This window comes from Salmo salar, chromosome 26 (assembly GCF_965601325.2).
Source record: "Salmo salar chromosome 26, fSalSal1, whole genome shotgun sequence".
In the NCBI taxonomy this organism is placed as follows: Eukaryota; Metazoa; Chordata; class Actinopteri; order Salmoniformes; family Salmonidae; genus Salmo; species Salmo salar.
Window position 1 is genome coordinate 16369698 of NC_138316.1, and position 16526 is coordinate 16386223.

The window sequence follows — 16526 nt, forward strand, 5'->3', positions numbered from 1 at the left end:
CCAGCTGCCTTGAGATCATTGACAAGATCCTCCATTGTAGTTCTGGGCTGATTCCTCACCGTTCTCATGATCATTGCAACTCCACGAGGTGAGATCTTGCATGGAGCCCCAGGCCGAGGGATATTGACAGTTCTTTTGTGTTTCTTCCATTTGCGAATAATTGCACCAACTGTTGTCCCCTTCTCACCAAGCTGCTTGGCGATGGTCTTGTAGCCCATTCCAGCCTTGTGTAGGTCTACAATCTTGTCCCTGACATCCTGGCCATGGTGGAGAGTTTGGAATCTGATTGATTGATTGCTTCTGTGGGCAGGTGTCTTTTATACAGGTAACAAACTGAGATTAGGAGCACTCCCTTTAAGAGTGTGCTCCTAATCTCAGCTCGTTACCTGTATAAAAGACACCTGGTAGCCAGAAATCTTTCTGATTGAGAGGCGGTCAAATACTTATTTCCCTCATTAAAATGCAAATCAAGTTATAACATTTTTGACATGCGTTTCTCTAGATTTTTTGTTGTTATTCTGTCTCTCACTGTTCAAATAAACCTACCATTAAAATTATAGACTGATCACTTCTTTGTCAGTGGGCAAACGTACAAAATCAGCAGGGGATCGAATACTTTTTTCCCTCACTGTAGACAGTACCATGGTTGCTTTATGTATCACTGACCCTGAATAAGTTAGATACTGGGCTAACACAGCTAACCCTTTAGGTCAATAATATGCTGTTTTTATTAACATGTTATGTTGCCTTTATAATCCTGAGAGAAATTATACTAGCTAGTAGGTAACTGTAGCTAGTTATACCTAGGTAGCTTACAAGGTTAACTGACTTTTCTCAAAATGTACCTCATTGTGACTAGCTACTTCTTGTCCCGGGGCTCATGCAAGCCTGCACACCCAAATATCACTCCAGAAACTTCAAAATGAGAAATATTGAAATGGCCAGCATTGTAAACCATTTCTCCTCTCTTGCTGCAGCTTTATCTCGTCTCGAAACAACAGAGAAATGCTGTAAAAACCAGGGTGCTGCAAACATTCTAAAATGTTTTGTCACCACCCAGTGCTTGTTTTATAGATTTTTTTTGTCTTCGCGCACTGTGGGGGTTTGATTAATCTCGCCCGGGCGCCCGTGTAGGCGTGTTTTGCACCGTGATTTACACCTGGTTCCCACCCCTCTTTAGCTCATTTTTGCCATGGAACTTCCCGAACTTCCCATTTTAGGGAAGCCTTGTTCACGATGAGGCTAGGTTTGATACAACTCCTAGTTTGATTATTTGGTTTTATCCTCACCCAGAATCATATTTTATTTTAGTGATTGATGGCAGAGTTTAAACTAAACACATATGTTTTATTAAATATATATATTGTAAGTGGCTAGAGCAAGTTTGATCCTAGACATGTATTTCAATTTTTGATTTATTTAAACTTTATTTAACTAGGCAAGTCAGTTAAGAACAAATTCTTATTTACAATGACAGCCTACCAAAAGGCAAAAGGGACGGGGACTGGGATTTAAAATAAGAAATAAATACAATATAAATATAGGACAAAACACACATCACGACAAGAGAGACAACACAACACTGCATAAAGAGAAACCTGTCACGACCTCCGCCAAAGTCGGCTCCTCTCCTTGTTCGGGCGGCATTCAGCGGTCGACGTCACTGGCTTTCTAGCCATCGTCGCTCCATTTTTCATTGTTCCATTTGTTTTGTCTTGTTCCCTGCACACCTGGTTTACATTCCCAATCACACTGCATGTATTTATTCCTCTGTTCCCCCCATGTCTTTGTGTGAAATTGGTTTTTGTAACGTGTTTCGTGTGTACGCGCCAGGCTGGGTTTTTCACCATTGTTCCGTGTTTTTTCCACGAAGGATGTTTATTGTAAAACATTTGATCATTTTTGTGACAGTTTCGCGCCTTGCACTTGTACCTTTGGCTGGAGGTTTTGACGTAGTGGCGTCTGTCTGTTTATTGCCTCTGCCGAAATAAAGTGTGCACCTGTTCACAACTCTCCTGCACCTGACTTCTCCACCAGTAGCGCACACCTTGACAGACCTAAGACAACAACATAGCAAGGCAGCAACACATGACAACACAGCATGGTAGCAACACAATATAACAACATGGTAGAAACAGAGCATGGTAGCAGCACAAAACATGGTACAAACATTATTGGGCACAGACAACAGCACAAAGGAAAAGAAGGTAGAGACAACAATACATCACACAAAGCAGCCACAGTGTCCATGATTGAGTCTTTGAATAAAACTGTCCCCTTTGAGTATTTGTTGCAAATCTGATGGCCGAATGGTAAAGAGCATCTAGCCGCTCGAGAGCACCCTGACTTGCCGATCTATAAATGATGTCTCCAAAATCTAGCATGGGTAGGATGGTCATCTGAATCAGGGTTAGTTTGGCAGCTGGGGTGAAAGAGGAGCGATTACGATAGAGGAAACCAAGTCTAGATTTAACTTTAGCCTGCAGCTTTGATATGTGCTGAGAGAAGGACAGTGCACCATCTAGCCATACTCCCAAGTACTTGTATGAGGTGACTACCTCAAGCTCTAAACCCTCAGAGGTAGTAATCACACCTGTGGGGAGAGGGGCATTCTTCTTACCAAACTACATGGTTAAGGTAGAGAAAGCTTGTTGGACACTAAGAAAGCTTTGTTGAGCGTTTAACACAAATTCTGTGGAGCCCTTGAGCCAAGCCACTCACAATGCTCAGTACAGACTCAGAATGTTGTAGTGCTTTGTTAAGGAGCACTGGTAAAGTAACATCCATGGCCTTGTGTAAATGTGCCATTGATCTCCTTCCACTTGGTATAGGAGAGTCAGTTCCGTTTCCACATCTTTGAAGGCATGCTGATCCAGCTGCTTGGCTAGATGCCATGTGTCCTTGTCAGTTAGGCTGTAAATAGAAACATGCAGAGGAAGCCTTTATAGAGTCCCCTAGCTAAGGGCAGAAACATGTCATGACATCATCATGCGCTGGATGATTAATTCAGACACTCAAGTTGTATTTTATACTCTGCCACTTCACAGGAGAATGGGTTTTAATTAAAAAGATGGCTCTTGCATGGGTGAGATATTTTTAATTAACACCACATGAAAAACAATGTGCCTCTCAACCAATTGAATGTGTTTGTTTACTCTAAATTGAAGTGTTGCTGGATTGAGGAAGAAGAGGATATTATTATTATTTCTCTCCTCACACATTTCTTCCCTAATGTTTCTCACATTCAGAAGTCTACATCTGGACTTTCCACACTCCCCATTCAGTACCATATATGGAGTGCCCATCAACAGCCCTGGGACACTCTACCCCTCTGAGTTGCCCCCGTCATATGAGTCTGTGGTGGGGCTGGGGATGGGGCAGACCCATGCCAGTCAGGTGAGTATCACTACCATCCTTCCCCCATAAAAGACCAGTGTACTAGCCAGCCTCTTTCTAACATTACACGTTCTCTATTCACATTCAGAGTAGTTTATAACCCCTCTCGCTGTTTACATGCACATTGTAAGAACACAACTACAAAGGAGAGTGCTAAGAAAGGCATTTTGGCGTCAGAAGATGTTGTTGTATGAGATCACAAAGAGAGAAGGAGAAGTACACAGAGAGAAGCTAGCTAGTTGGAGACTCAGTTGAAGTTTCTATTTGGGTTGAGGATTAGTGAGGTGAGAGGATTTTATGCTCCTCTCTCTCTGTGTAAATTGCTGCCACAGGCTCTAATAAAGGAGAAATAATAAAGATGTGTAACATTTCCTTATGCAGATGACCCAATTCACTGCTGACCTCATAAGGCCTCCCCTAAGACAGCAGCACACACATACAGTGCATTCAGAAAGTATTCAGACCCCTTGACTTTTTCCATATGTTGTTACGTTTCAGCCTTATTCTAAATTGGATGAAATAGTTTTTTCGCCCCTCATCAATCTACACACAATACCACATAATAACAAAGCAAAACCAGTTTTTTAATTTTTTTTTGCAAATGTATTAAAAATAAAAAACTGAAATATCACATTCATTTACATAAGTATTCAGACCCTTTACTCAGTACTTTGTTGAAGAACCTTTGGCAGTGATTACAGCCTCGAGTCTTCTTGGGTATGACGCTACAAGCTTGGCACGCCTGTATTTCGGGAGTTCCTCCCATTCTTCTCTGCAGATCCTCTCAAGCTTTGTCCAGTTGGATGGGGAGAGTCGCTACACAGCTATTTTCAGGTCTTTGCAAGGATCTGGCTGGGCCCTTCAAGTACATTCAGAGACTTGTCCCGAAGCCACTCCTGCGTTGTCTTGGCTGTGCGCTTAGGGTCGTTGTCCTGTTGGAAGGTGAACCTTCGCCCCAGTCTGAGAATCTGAGCGCTCTGGAGCAGGTTTTCATCAAGGATGGCTCTGTACTTTGCTCCGTTCATCTTTCCCTTGATCCTGACTAGTCTCCCTGTCCCTGCTGCTAAAAACATCCCCACAGCATGATGCTGCCACCACCATGCTTCACCGTTGGGATGGTGCCAGGTTTCCTCCAGACGTCACGCTTGACATTCAGGCAAAAGAGTTCAATCTTCATCAGACCAGAGAATCTCATTTTTCATGGTCTGAGAGTCTTTAGGTGCCTTTTGGCAAACTCCAAGTGGGCTGTCATGTGCCTTTTACTGAGGAGTAGCTTCCGTTTGGCCACTCTACCATGAAGGCCTGATTGGTGGAGTGCTGCAGAGATGGGCAGAGATGGTTGTCCTCTAGAAGGTCCCCCCATCTCCACAGAGGAACTCTGGAGCGCTGTCAGAGTGACCATCGGGTTCTTGGTCACTCCCTGACCAAGGCCCTTCTCCCCGGATTGCTCAGTTTGGCCGGGCTGCCAGCTCTAAGAAGAATCTTGGTGGTTATAAACTTCTTCCATTTAAGAATGATGGAGGCCACTGTGTTCTTGGGGACTTCAATGCTGCAGAATTTTTTTGGAACCCTACCCCAGATTGGTGCCTCGACACAATCCTGTCTCTGAGCTCTACAGACATCTCCTTCGACCTCATGGCTTGTTTTCTTCTCTGACATGCACTGTCCACTGTTGGACCTTATATAGACTGGTGTGTGCCTTTTCAAATCATGTCCAATCAATTTAATTTATCACAGGTGGACTCCAATCAGGTTGTTGAAACATCTCAAGGATGGTCAATGGAAACAGGATGCACCTGAGCTCAATTTCTAGTCTCATAGCAAAAGGTCTGAATACTTATGTAAATAAGGTATATGTTTTTTTTTATGTACATTTGAAGTCGGACGTTTACATACACTTAGGTTGGAGTCATTAAAACTTGTTTTTCAACCACTCCACAAATTTCTTGTCAACAAACTATAGTTTTGGCAAGTCGGTTAGGACATCTACTTTGTGCATGACACAAGTAATTTTTCCAACAATTGTTTACAGAAAGATTATTTCACTGTATCACAATTCCAGTGGGTCAGAAGTTTACATACACTAAGTTGACTGTGCCTTTAAACAGCTTGGAAAATTCCAGAAAATGATGTCATGGCTTTAGAAGCTTCTGATATGCTAATTCACATCATTTGAGTCAATTGGAGGTGTACCTGTGGATGTATTTCAAGGCCTACCTTCAAACTCAGTGCCTCTTTGCTTGACATCATGGGAAAATCAAAAGAAATCAGCCAAGACTTCAGAAAAAAAGATAGTTCATCCTTAGGAGCAATTTCCAAATGCCTGAAGGTACCACGTTCATCTGTACAAACAATAGTACGCAAGTATAAACACCATGGGACCACGCAGCCGTCATACTGCTCAGGAAGGAGACATGTTCTGTCTCCTAGAGATGAACGTACTTTGGTGAGAAACGTGCACTGCTCCTAAACCGCCATAAAAAAAAGCCAGACTACGGTTTGCAACTGCACGTGGGGACAAAGATCGTAGTTTTTGGAGAAATGTCCTCTGGTCTGATGAAACAAAAATAGAACTGTTTGGCCATAATGACCATCGTTATGTTTGGAGGAAAAAGGGGGAGTGGCTTGCAATCCGAAGAACACCATCCCAACCGTGAAGCGCGGTGGTGGCAGCATCATGTTGTGGGGGTGCTTTGCTGCAGGAGGGACTGGTGCACTTCACAAAATAGATGGCATCATGAAGAAGAAAATTACATGGCTATATTGAAACAACATCTCAAGACATCAGTCAGGAAGTTAAAGCTTGGTCGCAAATGGGTCTTCCAAATGGACAATGACCCCAAGCATACTTCCAAAGTTGTGGCAAAATGGCTTAAGGACAACAAAGTCAAAGTATTGGAGTGGCCATCACAAAGCCCTGACCTCAATCCTATAGAAAATGTGTGGGCAGAACTGAAAAAGCGTGTACGAGCAAGGAGGCCTACAAACCTGACTCAGTTTCACCAGCTCTGTCAGGAGGAATGGGGCAACATTCACCCCTTATTGTGGGAAGCTTGTGGAAGGCTACCTGAAATGTTTGAACGAAGTTAAACAAGTTAAAGGCAATGCTACCAAATACTAATTGAGTGTAGCTTCTGACCCACTGGGAATGTGATGAAAGAAATAAACGCTGAAATAAATCACTCTCTCTACTATTATTCTGACATTTCACATTCTTAAAATAAAGTGGTGATCCTAACTGACCTAAAACAGGGAATTTTTACTGGGATTAAATGTCAGGAATTGCGAAAAACTGAGTTTAAATGTATTTAGCTAAGGTGTATGTAAACTTCCGACTTCAACTGTATATTTGCAAAAGTTTCAGAAAACCTGCTTTTGCTTTGTTATGGGGTATTGCATGGGGTTGTGTGTGTAGATTGATGAGGAAAACTATTTATTTAATCCATTTTAGAATAAGGCTGTAACCTAACAAAATGTGGAAAAAGTCAAGGGGTCTGAATACTTTCCGAGTGTACTATAAGTGTGATGGGAAAAGTGTAATTTAGATGAGATACAGAAGACATGTCTTGTCTGGTAGAACATCAGAGCGGGTATAGATTTCAGTTTGATGAGTTTAATGTAACATCTTGTTTTTCCTTTGAACTCAATCATTGAGGTACTATTGTTATCCACCTGGAGAAAATGTGAGATGTCACTTCTTTAAGGAATATAGTTGGTTTCCTGTTGAATGCAGCTGGGTTGTTCCACCAATTGGGTACCTTTTGAGAAGTGTAACTTGGTAAAGAAAATAACATTTGATTTCATATAATTTTAATATTGTCATTAAGAGCACATGTTCAACTTCCTAAAAAAAACATGTTTTCCCATCTTTTGAGGTTAAATAAAAAAAAATCTACAGTAATTGCCTATAAGTGCCAAATATAGTAACAGGGTTGACTGTAACAGGGTTGACTGTAACAGGGTTGACGATTTTATCTTAAATCAGCCATACATCCCCTTGTGACGGGGGGATGGAAGCTTGTTATGTGCAACAGGGAGTGCAACTGAATGCAAGCTTAACAAAAAATGCCATTCAATCACTGGCGCAGTTATCTGTTCAGGGCTGAGTGTTGCTTTGTGGCTCTCCTAAGACAGACAAGGTCTCTTCTCTCTTACATGACAGTGAAGGGAAACCACAGGACACAAAGACATAGGAATCCAATCTATAACAAAGCTGCGTCGTTCCACAAAAAGAGTGCCTTTTGTGTCCCTTTGATATTTTAAGAGACATTGTGCACCAACATTTTAGAGCAAAATATATTATTTGCTCTAAAATGTAATACCAAAAGGCTTCCCCTCATCTTTTAGAGCTCTCTGCACAAATCTCCTGAAAATTATCTTCTAACAAAGATTCTGTGAATGAGGTCAAATCAATATAGCGTTTTCTCACCTGAAGTACATGCCTTTGAAGTGTTGATGCAGAGAAAGCACCTGAGGGGACTGGCTGCTGTTAGATGTATGCCTCATAGGGGAGCAGCTGCAATAGGAGGGATCTAGATTCCCCCTGAATAGACACTCTAGTCGCGCACCTCTTGCAGGTTGACAAGAATAGAGGTATGGACCCGAAATGATCAGTTTGTACAGGTGACTGCAGCTTATGAACGGTAAGACTGAGGTATTGTATTGGAACATACTTTATATTAAATGGTACTACAGACACTACACGGCATTACATGCTTCTAAGACCCTGATTATCCTTTTTCATATTCACTGCTATGATTTAGAAATACTCATCATGATGGGATGAGAAAGCAAGCACACATAACATAATAAGCATTCAATTATTTAAGAAAACCACATTACAGTGACAGTTCACCACCTCTAAAATTTCATTGGAATTCCTGATGTAGAGTGGGTGATGTGTGCTTAGAGAGCTCTCTACTGGCCAGAGTGTGGTACTGAGCCCATGGTTGCCAGATGTGTCGGGAAGAAGCAGCAGCCTCTGACAGATGTTCTCCAAAAGGATTCTCTGCCTCTCCCACCTGTTCCTCATCTTTAACAAGGGTTTCACTAATGGCACATTTATTTGGTTCCCTGTGTGTGTGTGTGTGTGTGTGTGTGTGTGTGTGTGTCTGTCCGTCCATGTGCTCCTCTCTGCAGGTCACCACCAGCATTGATCAGCAGGCCACTGAGTCCAGCCTCTGTGAGAGAAATGCCACAGCTGGTCTCAGTACTCAGGGTAAGGAAGGCTTAATCACTATCACTACAGCCACCCCTCACACCACTATGACTGTGTGTGTGAACAGGCTGGTGTATCTCACCCATAGGGTTGAGCCATGTTTGATATCTATGCCTGTACTGTAATTTGGTGCAGCTGATGCTTGTGCTGTCCTGTGTCTTGTCCCAGCCTCGGTGAACAGTGCCTCTCTAACGGTATCAGAGGAGGTGGCAGAAATTCCAGACCACAGTTGCTCCTCAGAGGATCTCTGTTCCCTGGAGGTGCAGGGCTCTGACTCCTCTCCCTATGGCACGCTGCACACCGCCCCCACTGATGGCAGCTGTATCAGTCTAGAGCTCAGTGCCCGCTTCTCCCACCGCCACCGCGGCCCGGCCCGGCTCGACGACACTGGCTACAGCGAGTCCTCCCACACCCAGGACTCCATACCCCGCTCTCCAGACTGGTCCATAGAGAACGTCAACATACTGGAGCACGAGGAGCCCAAGGGAGGAGCAAAGCTACACGCAAACCTCAGAGAACGAGCCAGTAGGAAGCAGCTGATTCTTCCTGTCCCTCCTACTCCTCCCTCCCTGCCCTCTGCCTCCCCCTCTGCAGCCGCAGCCACCATAGAGGTAGCCTCAGCAGCCCAGAGCCTCCCTGCCTGCCCCTCCACGTCCCCCCCTTCCCGGCCCCGTGGTTCCCGGCTGTGCTTCAGTGTGTGGTCCCCATCCTCCTCTTCCTCCTGCCCGGCCTCGCAGCCCCCTTCTACCTCAGCGCCCGCAGAGCGACCCCGCATGCTCCGGTCTGGCAGGAGGTATCGCAAGCTGGCTCGCATTGTACGCTCCACCAGCGACCCCATCTCCTGTACCTCCATATCTGGAGGTACGTGAGTTGTTCCTGTGTCGGCACGGCATTGTTCCCCATGTGTTGTTTACTGTTGAGATGAACCGGGTTAATCAGACCACATAGGCAGCTAGCATCACTTCATTTGGTGAAATGCAAATAATATACTTTAGCATAAGTACTTGTTCACCATAAGGCTAACATCTCCCTCTGCAGGTGACAGCTGTGGCTGCCCCTCTGCAAGCAACCCTCCTCCTGAAGATTCTCCTCAGACTTCACCAGAGCAAGGTAACGTCCACCCCACCAGAGCCTTTTACCACCTCTGTACTATGTACGCCTTTCACATCTCCCCACCAGATCACTCCCCACCTAACCTGGCAGTCTACACATACCCCTGGCAAAAACACCCATTTAGACCAGCGACTCGTAGGTGAAAATAGCGTTCACCTACAGAATGTGCAAATGTGTTGACTATGTTGAGTCCCGCCTGATTGGATGTTGTTGTATGTTTGTGTCTTTGGTGTGTTCAGAGTCTACAGAGGTGGCAGCTCATCTCCACGCCGCTGCCAAAGTCAGCACCCGCAGTGGTAGGAAGCAGAAGGAGGGGAGGAAAGTGGACATCCGCCTCAAACCGCGAGCCCTGCACACGGTCTCCAACGAGCGCCCACACTCTCTGGCTGACCTCAAGACGTATAAAGACACCAAAATCCTGGTGGCCAAATTCCTGGAGCACTCCAGCTGCAGTCTACCTCCAGAGGTCCAGCAGGTGGTCAACAGCATCAAGTATGTCATCAAGTCTGACGAGAGACACATGGAGGAAGCTATTTTCAGTGCCAATGTCATAGATCAGGTACGTCTATCGATGGGCATGAGTATGAACGCATATGAAAAATAAGCTGGTCTGATAACTTAATGAAACCATTGTTGGATCATTCTGGGTTAAACTGTTGGTCAGTGATATTGATGGATGTGTTTGTTTGTGTCTGTTACTTTGCACAGGTGATGACACAGTCACAACGCATCATCGGCAGCCCAAGGAAGCGTGCCCATGAAGACCTGCACCTCCAAAGCTGTGGGGCCTTGAGTTCCCCTTTCTCATCCCTGCGCCGTTCACCTACAGCACCAGGGCCTCCCAACCCCCCTGCTCCCCTGGACTCCTCTCCCTCACCCTCTGAACGCACTCAAAGCCTTTTGTGTAGAGAGACCATCCTTTGACCGCCCTCCCTCCCCACCAAGGACTCAACCCCTATCTCTATCTCATAGTGCCCTGTGAGACTGTGCCAAGACATTAGCAGAAACAAACTCAGTAAGTCATGTCTGGACTGGATTGGCTTCTGTTCTCTCTCATATCAAAAACACCCGAATGTTCTCTTCTCCCTCAGGGGATTTTTTTAACAGTCTCAACCTTGTAAAACACACTTGTAAGCCAACTAAATGGAGATGTCATGATGAAAAACTAGTGCTCTACTTTATCAAAAGGAAAAAAACGACTTTGTATTAAAACTGTGAACTGGACAGACTTGGGATGGTACTAGCTCCTGCAGACTTTGTGGATTCTAACTCTGATTGGCTGAATACTGTGTGCCACTGCAGGACAGATAACTTTACAAAAGTGGATTATTTAACTTACCTCAATGTGTTACAATTCTTATCAGTGTCACAATAAAATATGACTTTCTATGTTGTAGTCGACCTCCTTCTTTCAACAATGGTATATCATTTGAACATTACATACATTTTTAGGAGGCACGAGAGGCGCAGAAGTCCATACTTAAAGAAGATGCATGGCGCAACTGAATAGTTTAAAAGAATAATAAAATACTGTATCAATGTACTAAACACACAAATTGTGTAATATTTTTTAAAACCTTGGTCATTGTAACTTACGAAATATCAAGATCTTGCGGTTTTACAAACTATTCTGAATCAGATAGGTTGCCATCCAATTGGCAAAAGATTTTCAAGTGAATATTCTAAAATCTGCATAGAAACAATATGCACATTTTCCCAACAGAGGTGTTTCCATCAAGCTGACTTATTAGCGGATAAAATGCTGTGCGTAATGACATAGTGTACATAAAATGACTTTTGCACTTAAGTTATCATGTTCTGAATAAATCAACTGAAGTTTAAAGGGATAGTTTATCCAAATTACAAAATTACATAGTGGTTTTCTTACCCTGTAAGTAGTCTATGGACAAGGTATGACATCAATCCACACTTTGGTTTAGTTTCCCTGGCACTGTTTCCATATGCTAACCTTTTACGATTTTTGGCACAAATCCCATTCAAGTCATGGGACATATATTATACTTTTTCTGGCATCATTTCCAAATCATGTGAAAGTGTCTCAAATTGATTGTGAACCTCAAGAATGTCACGTAACCTGTTGGGGCTACAGGTTAGCAATGAACCCCGAGTCGGGATTGCTAACAAGGCTGGAAATTCAAAACATCAAAAATCTAATAATTTCAATTTCTCAAACAATCAACTATTTTACACAATTTAAAAGATAAACATCTCCTTAATCTAACCACATTGTTCGATTTTCAAAGAGGCTTTACGGCAAAAGCATAAAGTTAGATTATGTTAGGACAGTACATAGCCACAAAAGTACAAACATCCATTTTCAATTCAAGGTCAGGCGTCACCAAAAGCAGAAACCAGCTAGAATTATGTACTAACCTTTGTCAATCTCCATCAGATGACACTCCTAGGACATTATGTTATACAATACATGCATTTTTTGTTCCATCAAGTTCATATTTATATCCAAAAACAGCATTTTACAGTAGCGTGAAATTCAAAAAATATTCTTCTCTGAAATGCTTCCGGTGAACATAACAAAATTACTATTCGAAAACATTGGTAAATTATAATATTGTCATTCAAAGAATAATATATTATCATCTCGTAATTGCTACCGAATGGCCAGATCTCAAAATAACTTTACTGGGAAATCACATTTTGCAATAAACGGGGTGCTATGCTAAGAACAATAAGCTATGCTATACAGCATCATCTAAAATCGATAATAACATTGTAAATATCCCCTTACCTTTGATTATCTCCATCAGAAGGCAGGCATCCCAGGTCCGGAAGGCATCCCAGGTCCGGAACAAATGTGGTTTCTTTTGACAAAGTTCATCATTTATGTCCAAATAACACCAAGTACTTAGCGTTCATTATGCTCCCACAAAACGTGGTGGGGGGAGTGTAAAATCACGCCGAAAAGCTAAAAAAACCTAGTAAATAATCTATTTACGTTCGTTCAAACATGTCAAATGTTGTTTAGCATTAATCTTTTGGTCCATTTTTAACGTTAAACATCAGTAATATTTTCACACAACCTATCCTATGTCTAGATAAACAATGATGACAAACTCACGCTTCTCAGATTTATGCGCAGGCGCAAAAAAATGAAGTGATGACATGTCAACTTCCTTGGATTCTAATTTGCTCTCTGTTTATCATAGACGCTTCAAACAACTTTATAAAGATCGTTGACATCTAGTGGAAGCCGTAGGTGTTGCGAAATGAATCCTTTCTCACTATGGTATCTATAAAACAATGACACTAAATAGTACAGTCACAAAATTCACATATTTTTTTTAATCTATTTTTCACAGGTTTTTGCCTGCAATATGAGTTTTGTTATACTTACAGACACCATTCAAACTGTTTTAGAAAATTCAGAGTGTTTTCTATCCGAATGTGTTAGTAATATGCATATCCTAGCTTCTGAGTTGGTGTAGGAGGCAGTTAAAAATGGGCACATATTTTTTTCAAAATGTCTCAATACTGCCCCCGAGCCCCAACAGGTTTAAAGATGTTTTCAACATTTTCTCTCATTGATCCAGACAGGTGAGTGTCATCGTGACATGCAGCACTTTAGGGTGGACCCATGGGTGAAATTAGATGACATTTTTTCCGGGACTATGTGTGCACACCCCAAAAAATGATGGGCCTAATCAAAGAAGTACATATAGAATCCCTATTAATTCAATAGGATCTCTGTGGGCCTAGTCCTAAAGATTTATCATTTAACTTTTAAAATGTACAATATTACCTTTTATTGTGGCATAACCACAACCAGTCATAATGTTTTCATCTGATTCTCAAACATTCACTTCAAAGGGCTCCTTTACTAGGCACCCGCGCACATTCATCCACTCGCAACATATTTCCCGCTTTCAAACAGGGGTAAATGGAAAGAGACATCGGTTACACAAAACACCAAAAAGTGTAATGACATATGATATTTGGTGATTGTCATTAGGCTAGAATGTATGCATCCACTGCTGTCCCACGTCTCGGGTTTCCGGCACTACTCATCTCAGCTTTCTTGACATTTTGTTTTAATTATTGTGATAGGCTCATGTTTTACCAATACGGTGTACCCCCGCTATTTATTTTGCTGGGACTCTGTACCACTTTACTTTCACCCCTGGAGGCACCTACCTGTCTCAACCAATGAGAGAATATTTCTAATAGACAAGATGGCGATGTACACATACTTCATGGAGCAAAACATTTATTTATTTTAATAACGGACCATTTCCAAAATTCTAACGAACCACCTGCAACTTGACGCGGACATTTTAGAAGATAAATGTTTTGCCGAACGAAGATAGTATCACCAAGTTAAGGTTGGTCGGAAATTCGCTGCTACGCCAAACAGTACCTATCCTGTAACGGCTAATAGAGCATCGATATGTATTAGAACATTTGCATGAAGCTCATCACCGTGCACATAACCACCATTAGTTATTTAGTTCTGAAATAAGTTATGAAGTTCATCATAACCTATTCCATATGCTTATAAACTCCGCATGCTTTTACATGTTGTGGTGGTAGTAGGCTACAACATCATCGTTTACGACATGGTTTTTCTATCAATATTTACGCATAAAAGCTTTCCATCGCAATTGTTGCATAATCTATTTTACCTACCCCCAAATATCCGACCTTCTACTTTAAATGTGTATTGTCACAGCCTCCCTATTCATCTATTTCTCTTATCTAGCCCTGTGTTTCCGCCTACTGTTCTGGAGTGTGAATTCATTACACTTTGAGACGAAAAGGATGGGACAAAGGATGGGGGAAAAGGGGAAAAAAACTGCCCTACCAACTAACCCTAGACCCTTTAAAACCTCACCACTATCTGATCCTACACCAGGCCAGCAGCCTGGGAGGACGGGACACTATCGTTCAACACACCTTGTAACTCTTCTGCAGTAAAATCAAGTACACCCAAGTACTTTTCTGCAGCTGCCAGCACAACATCTCTTTTCTGTGATTTATGTTCCATTTCTGCAGTACAGTTGATAACAATGGGTATGAACCCTAAGAAACACACTTACTGAAGCACATGTTATTCCTATCAATCTCTATTGACCTTATCCTACTCACAGGGATCCTCTTAGGATGGACCCATCTTCCTCTACTACTCTCTTAACTGCCTTAGCATATGACAGCTTCTGTACTACTCTGATCCTGGCAACTTCAACCTACCTTTCTCTCACCGGACACTTCTGATCTCCAGCACCATGGGTACCCCTAGAGTTAACACACACAACTTTTCCCACCAATACTACATATTCCTTTGTCTCATTTCCTCCTGTAAACTTATCACATCTAGGAATCTTCCTCCTACACACTGTTGCAACATGACCATACACTTGGCACCTGAAATACGGCAGCGGGTTCGGCACAAACTGATATATCTGATATAAACATTAATTTGTCAAGTAAAGACTCAACATAAAAACTAAAAAGAACAAACCCTGACTCTTCTATTTCACCACACTCTCCACCAGGTCTCTGTCGCACCAAATGGCGGGCATCACAAACACTGGGAATCTTCCCCTTCAGCTGATCCATGTTCACCACAGTAATCACTCCCTTCAATGGCGCCCTGTTCTTGAGAGCAACACAAACAACATGTCTTGTTGAATCTTAATGTCCAGCCGTAGCTGTCGCTTTAAGCTACCCTGGGTCGTTGTACATTCACAGCGGGGGAGCCGGAGCCAGCTGAGGCAGGGGAGCCGGCCGAGGCATCCCCGGTTGCTTCAGCAGCGGCACCCGGACCCAACGTCACCAAAAAAATAAATAAAAAATATATATATATATATATATATATATATATATAAACTCCATCATGCTTCCAATTGTGGAGTCAGCATTCTGTAAGGACAGACTCTGGGAGAGAAGAAGCAAGTACAGGGAGTCAATATTTAATGAATAAACAGACAGGAAACAAACCACGAACAGCATCTGGACAAGGGACCCATAACAACATTAATGCTGACTGAGGTAATTAATAACTTGATGGAGTCCAGGTGAGTCCGATGAAGCGCTGATGCGCGTAACGATAGTGACAGGTGTGCGTAATGATGAGCAGTCTAGCGGCCTCGAGCCAGAGAGGGGGAGAGGGAGTGGACATGACAGCACTGGAGGCTATCTGCATGCTGTTGGCTAGAGCGCACGTACCAAGACCAGACTAGGCTATTTAACGCAAATGTTTATGTGACAAAACTATTGGTAGAGTTCAAAATACGATGGAAACACATTGAACTTTAGATTTTATTCGGTAAATGGAAATTTAAGCAAACATCATCAGGACTGATTTTTATCTGCAACGTGTCCGTTTGGTGGAAACAATTGGTGGGGAAATGCACTTTTTTTTATGAGGATTCTATAATATTTGCATGAAAATCTGTTGCAAATTGGATGGAAATTTAGCTACAGTGTAATTTTACCAATAAATATGCTGTTTCCATAAGGCCTGTAGTGACTTATTTTATGCGTTCCATAAGCATGAAATGGTTGGATGGAAACAGAGACAAGAGGCGAAGCGAGAGGTTTCACTCTCGACAAAATCTTTACAAAATAAGCCCAATGCGTCCCATTGTTAGGTTGAAGATATGGGCATCTCGTCATTGTATACAGAATTTATGCTAAATTTATGGTAAATTGGTTATTATAAACTGGGCGGTTAGAGCCCTGAATGCTGATTGGCTGACATCTGTGGTATATCAAACCGTATACCACGGGTATGACAAAACATTTATTTTTACTGCTCTAATTA

At 42.5% G+C, this 16526-nt stretch overlaps 1 protein-coding gene across 1 annotated transcript in view; it reads left to right on the forward strand.

Annotated features, from left to right (window-relative positions):
• entrep2 (endosomal transmembrane epsin interactor 2) overlaps positions 1–11116 on the forward strand; it is a 128241-nt gene extending 117125 nt beyond the window's left edge. Inside the window, exons 7-12 of the mRNA XM_014175445.3 lie at positions 3249–3396; positions 8536–8614; positions 8783–9475; positions 9653–9724; positions 9967–10286; positions 10436–11116. Of these exons, the coding sequence (XP_014030920.1) occupies positions 3249–3396; positions 8536–8614; positions 8783–9475; positions 9653–9724; positions 9967–10286; positions 10436–10651 (1528 nt within the window). The 3' untranslated portion in view covers positions 10652–11116. The remainder of the gene's footprint in view (positions 1–3248; positions 3397–8535; positions 8615–8782; positions 9476–9652; positions 9725–9966; positions 10287–10435) is intronic.
• Positions 11117–16526: the final 5410 nt, after the last annotated feature.